The sequence below is a fragment of the Hetaerina americana genome, unplaced genomic scaffold (assembly GCF_022747635.1).
Source record: "Hetaerina americana unplaced genomic scaffold, ioHetAmer1.1.p SCAF_9, whole genome shotgun sequence".
Taxonomy (NCBI): Eukaryota; Metazoa; Arthropoda; class Insecta; order Odonata; family Calopterygidae; genus Hetaerina; species Hetaerina americana.
In genome coordinates, this window is record NW_027287538.1 from 76,653,257 (window position 1) to 76,668,231 (window position 14,975).

At 43.4% G+C, this 14,975-nt stretch overlaps 1 protein-coding gene across 1 annotated transcript in view; it reads left to right on the forward strand.

Annotated features, from left to right (window-relative positions):
- The window catches only part of inaF-D (trp-interacting inaF-D), a 48,571-nt gene that overhangs the window by 5,388 nt on the left and 28,208 nt on the right, over positions 1-14,975 (forward strand). The window contains exon 2 of the mRNA XM_071597619.1: positions 11,308-11,621. Within this exon, the coding sequence (XP_071453720.1) occupies positions 11,321-11,621 (301 nt within the window). The 5' untranslated portion in view covers positions 11,308-11,320. The remainder of the gene's footprint in view (positions 1-11,307; positions 11,622-14,975) is intronic.

The window sequence follows — 14,975 nt, forward strand, 5'->3', positions numbered from 1 at the left end:
TAGAAGGAAATGAGGCTAATCCGCAACCTGTACATGTCTCAGACCTCTCAGGTGCGAGTTGGGAACGGGAAGTCCGGAAGGGCAGTGTTAGGAAGAGGTGTAAGGCAGGGTTGCCCATTATCACCGTTGCTGTTCCACCTGTATGCAGAGGAAATTATTAAAGAGGCATGGGAAGAACTGGAGGTAGGAATGAAAGTGGGTGGGGAATTCGTAAAATCAGTTAGGTTTGCTGATGACCAAGCTTTATTTAGTCAATCAGCCAAGGGGTTGCAAGCATTGCTGAGTGAATTGGAAATTCAGTGCGACAGATATGGAATGGCAATATTATCAAAAATAGGTTATCAAAGGTTATGCGGTTTTCCGGAGAAAGAAGGCTAAGTTAAACGTTAAAATAGGAGAGGAAAAACTAGAGCAGGAGGAACAGTTTACTAAAATCTGAAGTGTTTTGCGCCAAAACGGTCGCGGTATTAGGGACGCAAGGAGAAGAATTGCGTTCGACAAATAAACTTTCACAAGGAGGAGGGAATTGATGACGGGAACGTTGGGTAAGGAAATTAAGAAGAGGCTCATTAAAACTTTGACTAGGAGCGTAGTGATGTACGGCGCGGAAACGTGGTCACTGAAGCAGGAGGATAGACGTAGACTGGAGGGTTTTGAAATGTGGGTGTGGAGAAGGATGGAGAAGGTGGAATGGACCAAAAGGAAAACTAATGAGGAAGTACTTGGAAGTACTTGGTGGGGGAGGGGATTGCTGGGATAAATCATAAGGAGACAGTTAATTAAAAATTGGCAATTTTACACGAAATAAAAGTTATCGATACGACCGGTTTCAATGTAACTACATCATCATCGTCAGGTAACGGTCATTACTCCGAGACCAGTATATATGCTGAAAAGCAAGTAAGGGAAAGGTAGTGGAAAAGAGGGGAAGAATGATGACTCGAAGTGATGGCTGTTACATGATGATGTTGTTGTTACATTGAAACCTGTCGCATTAATAAATTTTATTTTGTGGAAAATTGCCAATTTTTAATCAATTGCGATATTCCACCATATCACGCCTGAGACGTCTCTTTTTATAAGGAAGCAGGAGAATGATGAATGAAGAGCATTTTGATTGGCAATGGGATGTTGAAAACTGCAATCGAAAGGACAATATTAGGAAAAAGAGGAAGGGGAAGGAATAGGAGAGTCAAGTTGGACGGAATGAAGGGAGGAAGGAAGTACACGCTGATGAAGAGGGTTGCGAGATTAAACGTCCTCTAAATGGACATCACGAGAGAGTGACAGTGCCTCTTGAACATCCGTTTCAACCTCTTGTATCCGTTGAGGCTGGCCAGCTATGGAAATCGATAACGGTCACGTGAAGTTGTAGGCGTCGACTTCCGATGGCTTGAATGCATTTAAGAAATTGGAAGACTTTGCTAGAATCAAAGGAGTTCCGTCGGTGTCGATCCTGGAGAATACCGGGGAAAAAACTCCTCAAATATTGCCAATATTTCTTCCCGTTTGCAGTGATTGAAATTGAAGACATATTGGCGGGACGAGAGCGCGGCCGCGGAGACAAGCACCCTGGGGGGAGGGGGTTAATTTCACGCATTCCCTCCTCAAAGGGGAGGTTCCCACTCTGCCACGCCCGCCCCCCAACCCCGGTGCGTCCCTCTCTCCAAGGTCACTTCGACACTTCGTTGTGGGAAATGGCTTCCCTACGCGGAGAGCTGTTCTCCGATTGGTGTCCTTCCAATCCCACGTTCCGGTGCTCTCCCATGGGCAATCGACGGTTTCCACCCCGTATAAAAATCCATTCATTTTACACGAATGCAAATACATCAACTGGCAAACAATTGCACCATAGGATGCAGTAAAAAGTTTATCCAATAACGTGTAAGCAAGAATTTGAAAAGTAAGAAGCGAAATTCCAGTACCACATGGACATCCCCGAACGGTCTCCTCCCCGAAGGGCACAGGTAGGGAATGTGACCCGACGCTGCAGGTATAGTTCAGTGCCGTATTTCCCGGCAGATTATTCTTATCTTATTCCGATCTACTCCCGAGCGACTTTAACATCATCTGGTTCCCATGACCGACACGTATGCAACGGAATAAGGACGTAAAGGCGCACTGTTTTCACCCGCCAGCATCGCCGCACGGCGGTGTGCCCTGGTGCTGGCGTGGCCTTCCGCGCCCACGACGGACACGACGGCGCGTCTACAGGATCGCACCCAAAAGTGGTAGGACTGATTTTCTCTGGCGCGAACGGAGCGGTGGAGGGGGGTCTGCCTGGCAGGGTAAGGTGGAGGGGGCTCTTAGCAACAGACAAACACCAACCTCAGTCGCCTGCGGGCTGTCGTTGAGTGAGGACACCGTTTTTAGTGACGCAAGTGTTTTGTCCGCGTCGAAAAACAAAATGAATCTGAATTTAGAGCAACGTTATTCCGTGAAGTTTTGTGCGAAACTCGGGAAGACGGCAACTGAGACCCTCGATATGATCAAGCAGGCTTATGGGGACACTGCCTTAAGCCGTTCCACAGTATTTGAGTGGCACAAGTTGTTTAAAGAGGGTAGGGAGCTCGTTGAAGACGACCATCGCTCCGGACGGCCGTCGACGGCAAGAACCGACACGAATGTGGACAGAGTGAGGACACTGCTGAACACAGACCGACGCTTAACCAGTGAAGAAATTGCAGACCAGTTGGGTCTGTCTGCATCCAACGTCCAACGCATTATTTCACAGGATTTGGCCATGCGCAAGGTGTGCGCCAAGATGGTGCCGAAAATTCTGCCATGGCGCGCTCGTCGTCAGACAGCTCCTGGCCAAATACGGCGTTTCCACGTTGCCGCACCGGCCCTATTCTCCCGATCTGGCACCACCGGACTTCTTCTTCTTCCCCCTGATGAAAAGACAGCTCAAGGGACGACGTTTTGACTCGATAAAGGCCGTTCAAGTGGCTTCGACGAGGGTCATCGACGGCATCCCCAAAGAAAATTTCCAGCGGGCGTAGGGGGAATGGGAGCAACGTTATACTAAGTGTGTAGCAGCTCAAGGAGCATACTTTGAAGATTATTAAGTCGATGTATTTATATATAGTCAATAAAATTCTTGTAAAAAAATTAGTCCTACCACTTTTGGGTGCGACCCTGTATTTCGACGCGTGACAGACGGAGGAGAGGGATAGGTGTCCACCGGCCAGAAGGAGTCGCAGCGACAGAGGAGTGAGGACCGCGCCCACATAAACCCTCTCGTCACTGCACGCCTATCCGACGCCGAATTGACCACTTCTCGGTCGAATGCGAATTCGGGCTCAAATCACGAACCCATCGCAGAATATTTTTCGTGTTCCACTTGATTTGATGGAGAACTTGAAATTTGTTTATTTTCTTAAATGTTTGGCAGTGAAATATTGACTTTTTTTGTACACGAAAAGCAGTCAGAATGGGGAATTTTTGCCATTCTAATAATCTCTCGAATTTAGAAATCACCTTCGCAATTACAAATCACGAATTATGCGTGCATAATTCATGAGTATCCATATTGATGAATGCGAACTCTGCAAAATGAACAAAACCTGTACAAAACCATGAGCATATAATTGGCTATACTGCATTGAATGAGTAAATGTCACAAAAAGTTGATGTGAGGTAATAAATTGCGAGCAACACATGAAACTTTATAAATCTTATTTAGACACCGGCCATTTCTATGTTTTGCGCAATTTCAGGTGATGTGTTGAATAAGAGGCAGGAATTCTGTGGACTTTTGGGGAATGTGGAATCGAGCAGATCACAAGCGCAAAATGGTTTCCTTTACCGGGACTCGAACCTCGGATCTCCGACTTGAAAATGATTTCATGGAGAATACCAATTAGGCTTCATTAAGGGTTTACGCGCGATGCCAAAGTAGCATTGACCGATTCGAAGGAATATGGAGTGCAGCTAGGATGCATGCGTTCGTTTCGTCGATTCTTAAAAAGACGCTCGGGAAATTCGATCGGGTGAATTTAATGGAAATATTGCAGATGATAGGGGTAGGCTGAAGAAATAGACGGCTTAAGACATGCCCCGGAAAGCTCACATGTGGAGAGCAGTTAGAGACCATTCCTGTTGTTCTATTTTATTCATATCAACCCATCATTAACAAAGACTGAGGGCGAATTATGCAACTTCATCATCGATGAATCCTTTCATTTTTGAAGCGTGAAAAAAATTAATTTCCTACAGTCACCGACCCCTAAAAATATTTTGTGTCGATAGTTCATATTTTTTTTAAATTCTATTTTTGGGGAAATAATACAAAACTAACTCCATAAAAAATTCTCAGATACAGGGTTCGTCCGGAAAATAAGTGTACTGAGCTCAGGAAAAAAAATTTATTACACTTTTACATATCTTAAGCTAATATTCCTCAAAATAGGACCCTTGTGAGTCGATACACTTGTTCCAGCGGCGTTCCCATTCCTGGAACGCTCCCGCGAAGGCATCATCGGGAACCTCTCGAAGACACGTCATCACGGCCTCTTTGACGGCGTCCAAAGTCCCGTATCGCGTTCCTTTCAAACTCCTCTTTATCTTCGGGAACAGAAAGAAGTCCGGTGGTGCCAAGTCCGGGCTGTAGGGCGGGTGCGGCAGCGTTGCCACGCCGTGCTTGGCCAAGAAGTCCGACACGACAAGCGCGGTGTGAGACGGCGCATTGTCGTGATGCAGCCGCCAGATGTTTTTGATCGCTGGCCGGACGCGGGCGACTCGTTTTCGAAGCCTGTCGAGCACTTGGACGTAAAATTCAGCATTTACAGTTTGTCGTTCAGGTACAAATTCGTAGTGGACGACTCTCCTTTTGTCAAAAAAGACAATGAGCATCGCCTTGATCCGAGATTTGCTCATGCGAGCTTTCTTTTGACGGGGTGATGATGGGGTGTGCCATTCCGCACTTTGTCTCTTCGACTCCGGGTCGTACTCAAAGATCCACGTCTCGTCACCCGAAACAACGTTCTCTAAAAAATGTGGATCATTTTTGCAGTGACCCGTAAGTTGTGTCGCGATTTCCAAACGATTGAGTCTTTGATCATCACTGAGCACTTTCGGCACCAACTTTGCACAAATTTTTCGCATCTGTAATTGGTGCCTAATAATCTCGTGCACTATTGTTTTTGGCACATTACACTGCTCTGCTATCATCCGAACACTAAGACGACGATCAGAGTTCAGTACATCGCGAACTTTTCGCACATTTTCGTCGGTGAGTGTCGTTGATGGGCGTCCAGGCCGTGGTTCGTCGTCGACCTCTTCTCTGCCCTCCACGAACATCTTGTGCCACCGAAAGATCATGTTTCTGGACATGGCTGACTCCCCGTAAGCCTGGTTAATCATACCGAGAGTTTTGGTAGACGATTTCCCAAGCTTTACCGCAAATTTGATGGAATAACGCTGCTCCAAAAACTTCGGCATCGCGTTCCGTGACGTGGGTCGAGCGTGGAGGTTCGCGTTAACAGAGCTCCTCACTACACCACAGCTCAGAGCCGACTGCCTTTTTCAGCGTCGCTTGCCAACATACCCCCCTCCAATCGCAGCCCGTCAGAGCGGTGCTGGGCGCGCCTGGAGCGGCGGGAAAAAATCAGTACACTTATTTTCCGGACGAACCCTGTATGACGATATATTTTTTTTAAGATTTTGCTTTTGCGATCAATATGTGTGCTCAGCATGTACTTTTTTTTCGAAATTCTCTGCTATTTTGAGCGCATGTCTTTTGTTAATGTTCTCAAAGGGGGAAGAACTTCACGAACAGATCTGTTATTGAAATTTTGATTCCAGTAAATAACAATATAGAATAACCGAAGTGTCAATACAGAAGAACGGATATTTTAAGAAGAAGTTCACAATTTTATATAATTACGTGATTTGCCACATACTTTCTACTAGATTATTTTCACACCGCCGATTGTCAGCAGAGATTAAGGATTGAATCATCCAGGAATAAATGTGATGTATTTCCAAAATACAAGGCGTGATCAAAAAAAGACAGGACTGATTTTTTAACTTTTTTATTTCGACGGATATAGCTTAATCGAACTTGTCGCCCTCAAAGTACATGCCTTGGCTGACGACACACCTTTGCCAACGTTTCTTCCAGCTCTCTGAACCCTGTCTGGTAAGCCGCCTTAGGGATCCTCTTCAGGTCCGCTGTACAATTATTTTTAACAATGCCCGCAATACAGTCAAATCGGCGCCCTTTCGAGGTTGATTTTAACTTTGGAAACAAAGAAAAGCCTGATGGAGCCACGTCTGGAGAGTAGGGTGGCTGCGGGATCCTGGAATATCCAGTTCTGGCGAACAACTCCGTCACGATCAGGGCCGTGTGAGCCGGCGCGTTATCTGTCACACGTTATCTATCAAAATGTCTGTCAAAATTGCCTGACAGGATCCAAAACTAATGTTCAATTCCTCGGCTATCTCCCTAACAGTTAAACGACGATTTGCCCCCACCAAATCGTTCACCAGTTTCACATGGTTGGGGTCTGTCGAAGTGGAAGGCCGCTATGTTCGCAAATCTTCATTTGTCGTGGTTCTGCCCGATTTAAAACGACTGTACCACTCAATACACTGGCGTCGACTCATAGCTTCATTAACAAAGGCTTGCTGAATCATTCCAAATCTCTCCTTAGCACTTTTGCCAAGTTTGAAACACATTTTCAAGCACACACGCTGTTCCTCTAGCTCCTCCATTGCTGCCGTTGCACGCGGCGACGAACAGGTTAAGACACGTACCGCTGCTGCTGCGTAACGACTCGGCGTAAACACAATACGCAATACCTCTCATTTTAGTCGTCACATGTGTCACTAGATGACGCACTGTGTCTAGTTTAGATCCGTTGAACGGTTTGCGCAGAATAAAATCAGTCCAGTCTTTTTTGATCACATCTTGTATACCCCCTAAATATTCAACGCTCGCAAAATCTTTTTTCCGTGGATATCCTTAGTTTTGATTGATCTTTATATTTTCTAATCCAAGTCCGCAGACATACAGCCAAAATCAATGCCATTATTTACTTCAACTACTTCATTTCCAGCAATGCACAAACAGTGAATTTTGTCTCACCGATGCTTTACCTTCGCGCGCATTCCTTTCGCTTCCTTCTAGCCTTTTTCTCCTCCCCTTCCGTCTCTGCCTCTAATGGCTGGAGGTCCGCCTAATGAATGTTTTTTTAAAAAATATTCCTAACCCCATTTCTACCTATTCTATCACTCAACCTGCTGTCGTTCACGCAACAACTCAGCGTTTAATCGAATCACTTCCGCGACTCACCTCCCTAAGTATAAGCAGGGCTTCAAAAACTCCATCCGTTTTGACAATTGCCGCAGGCATTTAGCATCAGTAGTAGCGCTCTTCTGCTGAGCATTTTAAGTTTCACGTATTAAGTCAATAGAAATTTATTTATTAATTGTTACATTTCTTACACAACGAATTCAAAGAAAGAAACTCCGAGAATAACATTTCCCTGAGACGTCTCCTAAATACGCATTACAATTAAACAATTTCAAAGCGTGAAAATCATATTTAATATTGCGCAAGTATATGTATGTATATATATATATATATATATATATATATATATATATATATATATTCCCGGACTACAACCTTGACGTGGTGGAAGGTCTTGTGCGTTCCGATGACCCCTAGATCTTTGATGGCGGGAGTAATAATCATTGCTACTGGTAGGGTCACCCATGCCAAAATGGTCGAAGGTAAGGAGCCAGACGAAAGGTCCAAGAGAGATGGAAGGTAAAAATAGAAGAAATGTATGGCAAAGGGCTTAGACCAACAAAGTTAGACATAGAAAAGGAACATGACGTAGAGGACGATAGGTTAGGTCCAGGCATACTCGACGGTGAGCTAGAAAGGGCATTAAGAGAGATGAAACTATCTAAGGCCGTGGGGGTGGATATTGTTCTAAGGATCATAAACAAAAGGAAAGAGACCAATGCAAATGATTACTTAGGGGATGTACAGTTTGGGTTTGAAAAGGGGAGAGTTGCGCGTGATGCCACTGCAGTAATGAGATTCTTAATCGAGAGGAATATAGAACACAATCAGGAGGTATTTGCCTGTTTCGTAGATTTCGAAAAAGCGTTTGATAGAGTGAATTGGGAAAAACTAATGAGTGTATATATATATATATATATATATATATATATATATATATATATATATATATATATATATATATATATATATATAATATATATAATGCAACAATTTCAGAGGGTAAAAATCATTCGCCTTGACTGGGACTCGAACCCAGATCCCTCAATATCCGGTCGAGTGCTTTAGCCACTTAAGCTACCGAGGCGTCCTCTTAAACTCTGAAATTTTGGGGCTTTTAAAGGAACTAGATGTTATGACGAAATACCGTACATACAATGTCACATGCATTCGTAGTCGTGCGCGAGGCGCCACTGTCCACGAGGTTAAAAGCCAACTTTAAACACGTATGGTGTTTTCCCTTTGACAAATTCCAAAGAAACTGCGGGAGATGCCGCAACAGTAACTTTTAACGGAGTCATCCGCTAATGTGCATTTTAATGCAACAATTTCAGAGGGTAAAAATCATTCGCCTTGACTGGGACTCGAACCCAGATCCCTCAATATCCGGTCGAGTGCTTTAGCCACTTAAGCTACCGAGGCGTCCTCTTAAACTCTGAAATTTTGGGGCATTTAAAGGAACTAGATGTTATGACGAAATACCGTACATACAATGTCACATGCATTCGTAATATATAAGATTTCCCCAAAATTTCAGAGTTTAAGAGGACGCCTCGGTAGCTTAAGTGGCTAAAGCACTCGACCGGATATTGAGGGATCTGGGTTCGAGTCCCAGTCAAGGCGAATGATTTTTACCCTCTGAAATTGTTGCATTAAAATGCACATTAGCGGATGACTCCGTTAAAAGTTACTGTTGCGGCATCTCCCGCAGTTTCTTTGGAATATAATAAATATATAATAAATAAGTCGCTTTGGAATTATTAAATAAGATTCCAAAGAAACTGCGGGAGATGCCGCAACAGTAACTTTTAACGGAGTCATCCGCTAATGTGCATTTTAATGCAACAATTTCAGAGGGTAAAAATCATTCGCCTTGACTGGGACTCGAACCCAGATCCCTCAATATCCGGTCGAGTGCTTTAGCCACTTAAGCTACCGAGGCGTCCTCTTAAACTCTGAAATTTTGGGGCATTTAAAGGAACTAGATGTTATGACGAAATACCGTACATACAATGTCACATGCATTCGTAATATATAAGATTTCCCCAAAATTTCAGAGTTTAAGAGGACGCCTCGGTAGCTTAAGTGGCTAAAGCACTCGACCGGATATTGAAGGATCTGGGTTCGAGTCCCAGTCAAGGCGAATGATTTTTACCCTCTGAAATTGTTGCATTAAAATGCACATTAGCGGATGACTCCGTTAAAAGTTACTGTTGCGGCATCTCCCGCAGTTTCTTTGGAATATAATATATATATAATAAATAAGTCGCTTTGGAATTATTAAATAAGATTCCAAAGAAACTGCGGGAGATGCCGCAACAGTAACTTTTAACGGAGTCATCCGCTAATGTGCATTTTAATGCAACAATTTCAGAGCGTAAAAATCATTCGCCTTGACTGGGACTCGAACCCAGATCCCTCAATATCCGGTCGAGTGCTTTAGCCACTTAAGCTACCGAGGCGTCCTCTTAAACTCTGAAATTTTGGGGCTTTTAAAGGAACTAGATGTTATGACGAAATACCGTACATACAATGTCACATGCATTCGTAGTCGTGCGCGAGGCGCCACTGTCCACGAGGTTAAAGCCAACTTTAAACACGTATGGTGTTTTCCCTTTGACAAATTTCAAAGAAACTGCGGGAGATGCCGCAACAGTAACTTTTAACGGAGTCATCCGCTAATGTGCATTTTAATGCAACAATTTCAGAGCGTAAAAATCATTCGCCTTGACTGGGACTCGAACCCAGATCCCTCAATATCCGGTCGAGTGCTTTAGCCACTTAAGCTACCGAGGCGTCCTCTTAAACTCTGAAATTTTGGGGCTTTTAAAGGAACTAGATGTTATGACGAAATACCGTACATACAATGTCACATGCATTCGTAGTCGTGCGCGAGGCGCCACTGTCCACGAGGTTAAAGCCAACTTTAAACACGTATGGTGTTTTCCCTTTGACAAATTCCAAAGAAACTGCGGGAGATGCCGCAACAGTAACTTTTAACGGTGTCATCCGCTAATGTGCATTTTAATGCAACAATTTCAGAGCGTAAAAATCATTCGCCTTGACTGGGACTGGAACCCAGATCCCTCAATATCCGGTCGAGTGCTTTAGCCACTTAAGCTACCGAGGTGCATTTTAATGTGCATGCATGTGACATTGTATGTACGGTATTTCGTCATAACATCTAGTTCCTTTAAAAGCCCCAAAATTTCAGCGTTTAAGAGGACGCCTCGGTAGCTTAAGTGGCTAAAGCACTCGACCGGATATTGAGGGATCTGGGTTCGAGTCCCAGTCAAGGCGAATGATTTTTACGCTCTGAAATTGTTGCATTAAAATGCACATTAGCGGATGACTCCGTTAAAAGTTACTGTTGCGGCATCTCCCGCAGTTTCTTTGGAATTTGTCAAAGGGAAAACACCATACGTGTTTAAAGTTGGCTTTAACCTCGTGGACAGTGGCGCCTCGCGCACGACTACGAATGCATGTGACATTGTATGTACGGTATTTCGTCATAACATCTAGTTCCTTTAAAAGCCCCAAAATTTCAGAGTTTAAGAGGACGCCTCGGTAGCTTAAGTGGCTAAAGCACTCGACCGGATATTGAGGGATCTGGGTTCGAGTCCCAGTCAAGGCGAATGATTTTTACGCTCTGAAATTGTTGCATTAAATAAGATATTTGAAAATATCAGGAAATATACAGTTGCGGAAAAAATCAACTCAAAACTGCCCCTCGTCTGAATTTGGCGACATCCGCTGACAACTAATTGGAAGTCGACTTCCTCCAATGGAATATGTGAACGCTGGCAGAAACCATTTTAGCCCTAGACTATTCAAAGTCAGAATGAATACGTTCAGCTAACACAATTTCGTGAGACCTATTTAATACCTTTTTAATAAAATGCATTCGAAATCGTTTTTGCATAATTTCGCAGAGCTATTATTCATTTCACCATAAGAGCCTCACGGAGAATAAACACGTGCCGAAGGTTGGTCAAGGGAGAGAGAGAATCGTATTCTCACGCCTCAATCGTATTCCTCTCCGCGCCCAGGTGACCTCGGAGCATGGCGGAGGGCGGCGAGGGAGGCGAGGGCGGGTCGTCGGACAAGAAGCAGCAGGCGCCGGAGGAAAGTGGCAAGCACAAGAAGCTGCTCCGGCTTCTCACGGTGTTCGCCTACCTCTCCACCGTTTCCGGGACGGCCTTCATGCTCTCCCTCTACTACCTCTTCCTGTGGACGCCCAAGGTGCAGCTGGGCGGCAAGGCCCTCGTGCAGGACCCTCCCCCGTCCACCCTCGCCCTCTTCTACCCCGAGATGGCCCCCCAGCTGGCCGCCAGGGTGGACCCCCACGGCGGCGTCACTAAAGGTGGGTGCCACAACACCGCCACCATCTCGACGAGAGGATAACGACGGCTTTAGGAGTAAGAGCACCGGCAGATGATTGGGTCGCGGTCGAAGACGAAAGGGTTGGGCCTCAAAGGGTTGGCTTCACCCGATCGGATTCATCTAAAGAAAAGCTATTCACCAAGGCCTGGCCGACACTCTCCCACGCTCAAAGACATCAAAACCAGATTATCCGGGGCGAAGCACTTTGCTTTGTTTGATGACGGTTGTTTGGTGACGCGTATTCGAGTGACATTCCTTTAATGGGAATTGCTCGAGCGAGTACCTTCGTACATTAATCTTAAAACAATTCAAATGAATCGGGGGAATTAAAATTTATAATGATAGCATTCTGCTTTGGATAGGTAATGAATCATCGTCAAATGATACAGTAATCAGGTCTTAAGCCGAAACGAAAGGAGTGTATTATTTTAAATTCATTAAATAGAAATGTGAATACAATAAATTAAAAGTTATATATAGTATTTAGGGCACAAGCTCGATTCCGATGGAACTAGGATTGATTCGGAAAGATAAAAGTTATTAGCTATTAACCTTAATGACAAAAAATGGACTCTCTCGGGTGATTTCATGTTTAATTTAAATACTCATGCAAGTTGATATCTAATTTTTCGGATCCACGGAGACCACTTACAAAGATTTTGAATAAAGATAAGAGATCTCAGTTGTGATTTCAAACGTGACAGAATTTTAAGGAAACCGATCATTCATAACAGGATCGAAAATTCTAATTAATTTTGATCCCCCACCCATCCACGCCTATCTCACAGGTTTGATCAATAAATGGGTCTCCAATGGGACTGGGCTGGTTGTATAATTAACGAATAATTCTACCAATTTAAAAAAATTAAACTTTTACATTAATTGAGATGGCCGGAATACAGGAATACCTTATAAAGTATTATAAGGGCTTATTTTGACTTTCAAACTGATTCACATATGTTTATATGAGTGATTAAAAAAAACGACTCGTCTGTTGGCATGGAAACATTGTCAGTTCACGTGAAACCCTTGAAAATTTTAAAATAAGTTCATTGCATATTCTATATCGTACATTATATCAGGTTCAACTCGGCCAGAGTTTGGCAGCTATAATTTTTAATATAAGAACAAAGCATATATTGTATTGTCGACTTGCTCAGGATAAAACGTTCTGCATGAAAGTTGGCGGGGGCCAAGGGAAATGCCCTCGTCCCCCTCCCGAAGGCTTCCGACTTAGAAAGGCGCCCTCTCCCAACGAAATCCCACCGCGCGAGGGACATTCTGACCCTGCGACGACCGAGACCACGCGAAGAAATGCGTCTCTCTCTTCTCTAGGTTTCAGCGCTACAGTCACAATGATTTGACAGCTCATAGCCAAACTCCGTACTTCTCGTATGTCCTTTGAAACACTTCAGCAGCATCACATTTTAAAGCCAAACTAAACGACAGAATAAAGCTTTCTTGAAATCCAAACTGTTTAATATTATTCCAAGTTTATTTTTCTATACTCATTTCCAGAAAACCTACCATTAAGTGAGCTTACGATACATCTATAGCGAATAATTTGACCATGATTTTTCGTGATAATTTTTCCGCGTTTGCTTTCATATCGCAGGCACGAAGTACGTTTTCCTCAATAAATCAAAACAATAAAGTCGGGATAAAAATTTGTTTGCTAAAAATTATGGTAAAGTAACAATAAGTAAAGGAAATACATACAATAAGTACGTAAAGACACCGCTAGAATAATTTTGCGAGGCATTGCACATAACATCCAGTTCTAGCGACGGGAGATAGGTCGTTCGCTGACATCGAGATACACATTGGATTCGTAGAAATGATTTGTTTAAAAGTTAGAACTATGAAAGCGATATCATCAAATACTAATGGGATGCAATTTATCTATAGACGCGACCCAATTTCGGCGTAGGAAAGCGTATTAGCATTCCATTTTCTTGTTTTATACAAGTTTTTTGAAGGTGTTAACACAACACGATAAAAAGCCACAACGTTGAAGCGAGGTAGATCAATAAGGACCCATGAAAATGGGAAGTGTTTTTTCTTTAGTTGTGGAACTTGAAACTGTCTTAAAGGCACGCAATACTGCAATCCACCGCAGATACTGCAATGTGAATACACAGCCATATCAATATGATATAACATTCATCCTCATCATATATATTTTTAGCAAATATAACTTACGGCGTACTCTTACTATATTACGGCTTCTCGAACCTGGTTCCTCGGTGCCTTACCTCGGGAAAAATGAGATTTTGGGGCGTTGACCGCAGCGGGAACTCGTTGAAATTAGTAATTCACAACGATAGAAAAATCAAATATCGTGGTTTGCCGAAGCAACCAAACAAAAGCCAAGCCCAATTCAAAAGTTGTATAAAGTTAAACCCTCGATTATCAAGAGCAAAATGATAGCCAAAAGAATTACATGAGTCAAAAAAGTAAATCGAGTCTATATGAAAACCAAAAGAATGTCTGGAATAAGTGCAAAAGTCAGGGCACAGATTGAAATAGTGTCCATATGGGCACAACTGGCGCAACAATGGGAGTGGCTAATTATGGCGGCATGCGTATAACGCGGAGAGGGGGCGATTTCACCTCAAACGGGGCACGAAGTCCATGTTTCCAATCGCGTGTGTTAGAGTTCAAGGGGATGAAAAGAATAATAGCACGACAAATATTTTCAAAATAGGAAAGCATATGCTTGCGTGACATGGAAAGCCTTTGAATGCCTTCACCGATAATGACCCCTCATGTTCGTTACACCTGTTACAAAAAGGGTAACAGTTGGAAATAAATTATACGAGTACAACGTGCATTTCAAAACATGCCGAATACCCTGATAGAGAGAGAGTCCTGAGAGAGTCTGCAGTAAAATGTACTAAAAATGTGTTCATGAAATGTGAGATATCGGGTGATAAACCAAATCTGGTCCTTGTAGACTCAAGGAACACCCCGGGACATATTATTATCAGTTCATAGACCAAATTATTCGTGTCAAGGACCTCCAAGACTCATATCTTAGGCTTCTGTCTTCCCGCTCAATTAAATAATCTTAAGCCCGATTTGCGTAGCCATGGGACTAAATGGGTGATGTTTGAAAACATGAACACGATGAAATAATGACAAGTATTGCAAAACAGAGATGAAATATTTCATTATGGGTCATTTAGTATTATTTAAAAAGCACCATAATTGGACGCAAAGTTGTCCTAGGGTCATACTCATTGAAGACGTCAAAGGGATGGCACATTGACGAGACGAATGTCTTATTTCCCTTAACAAATACACAGATGAATATGCAGCATTAATCACTTGA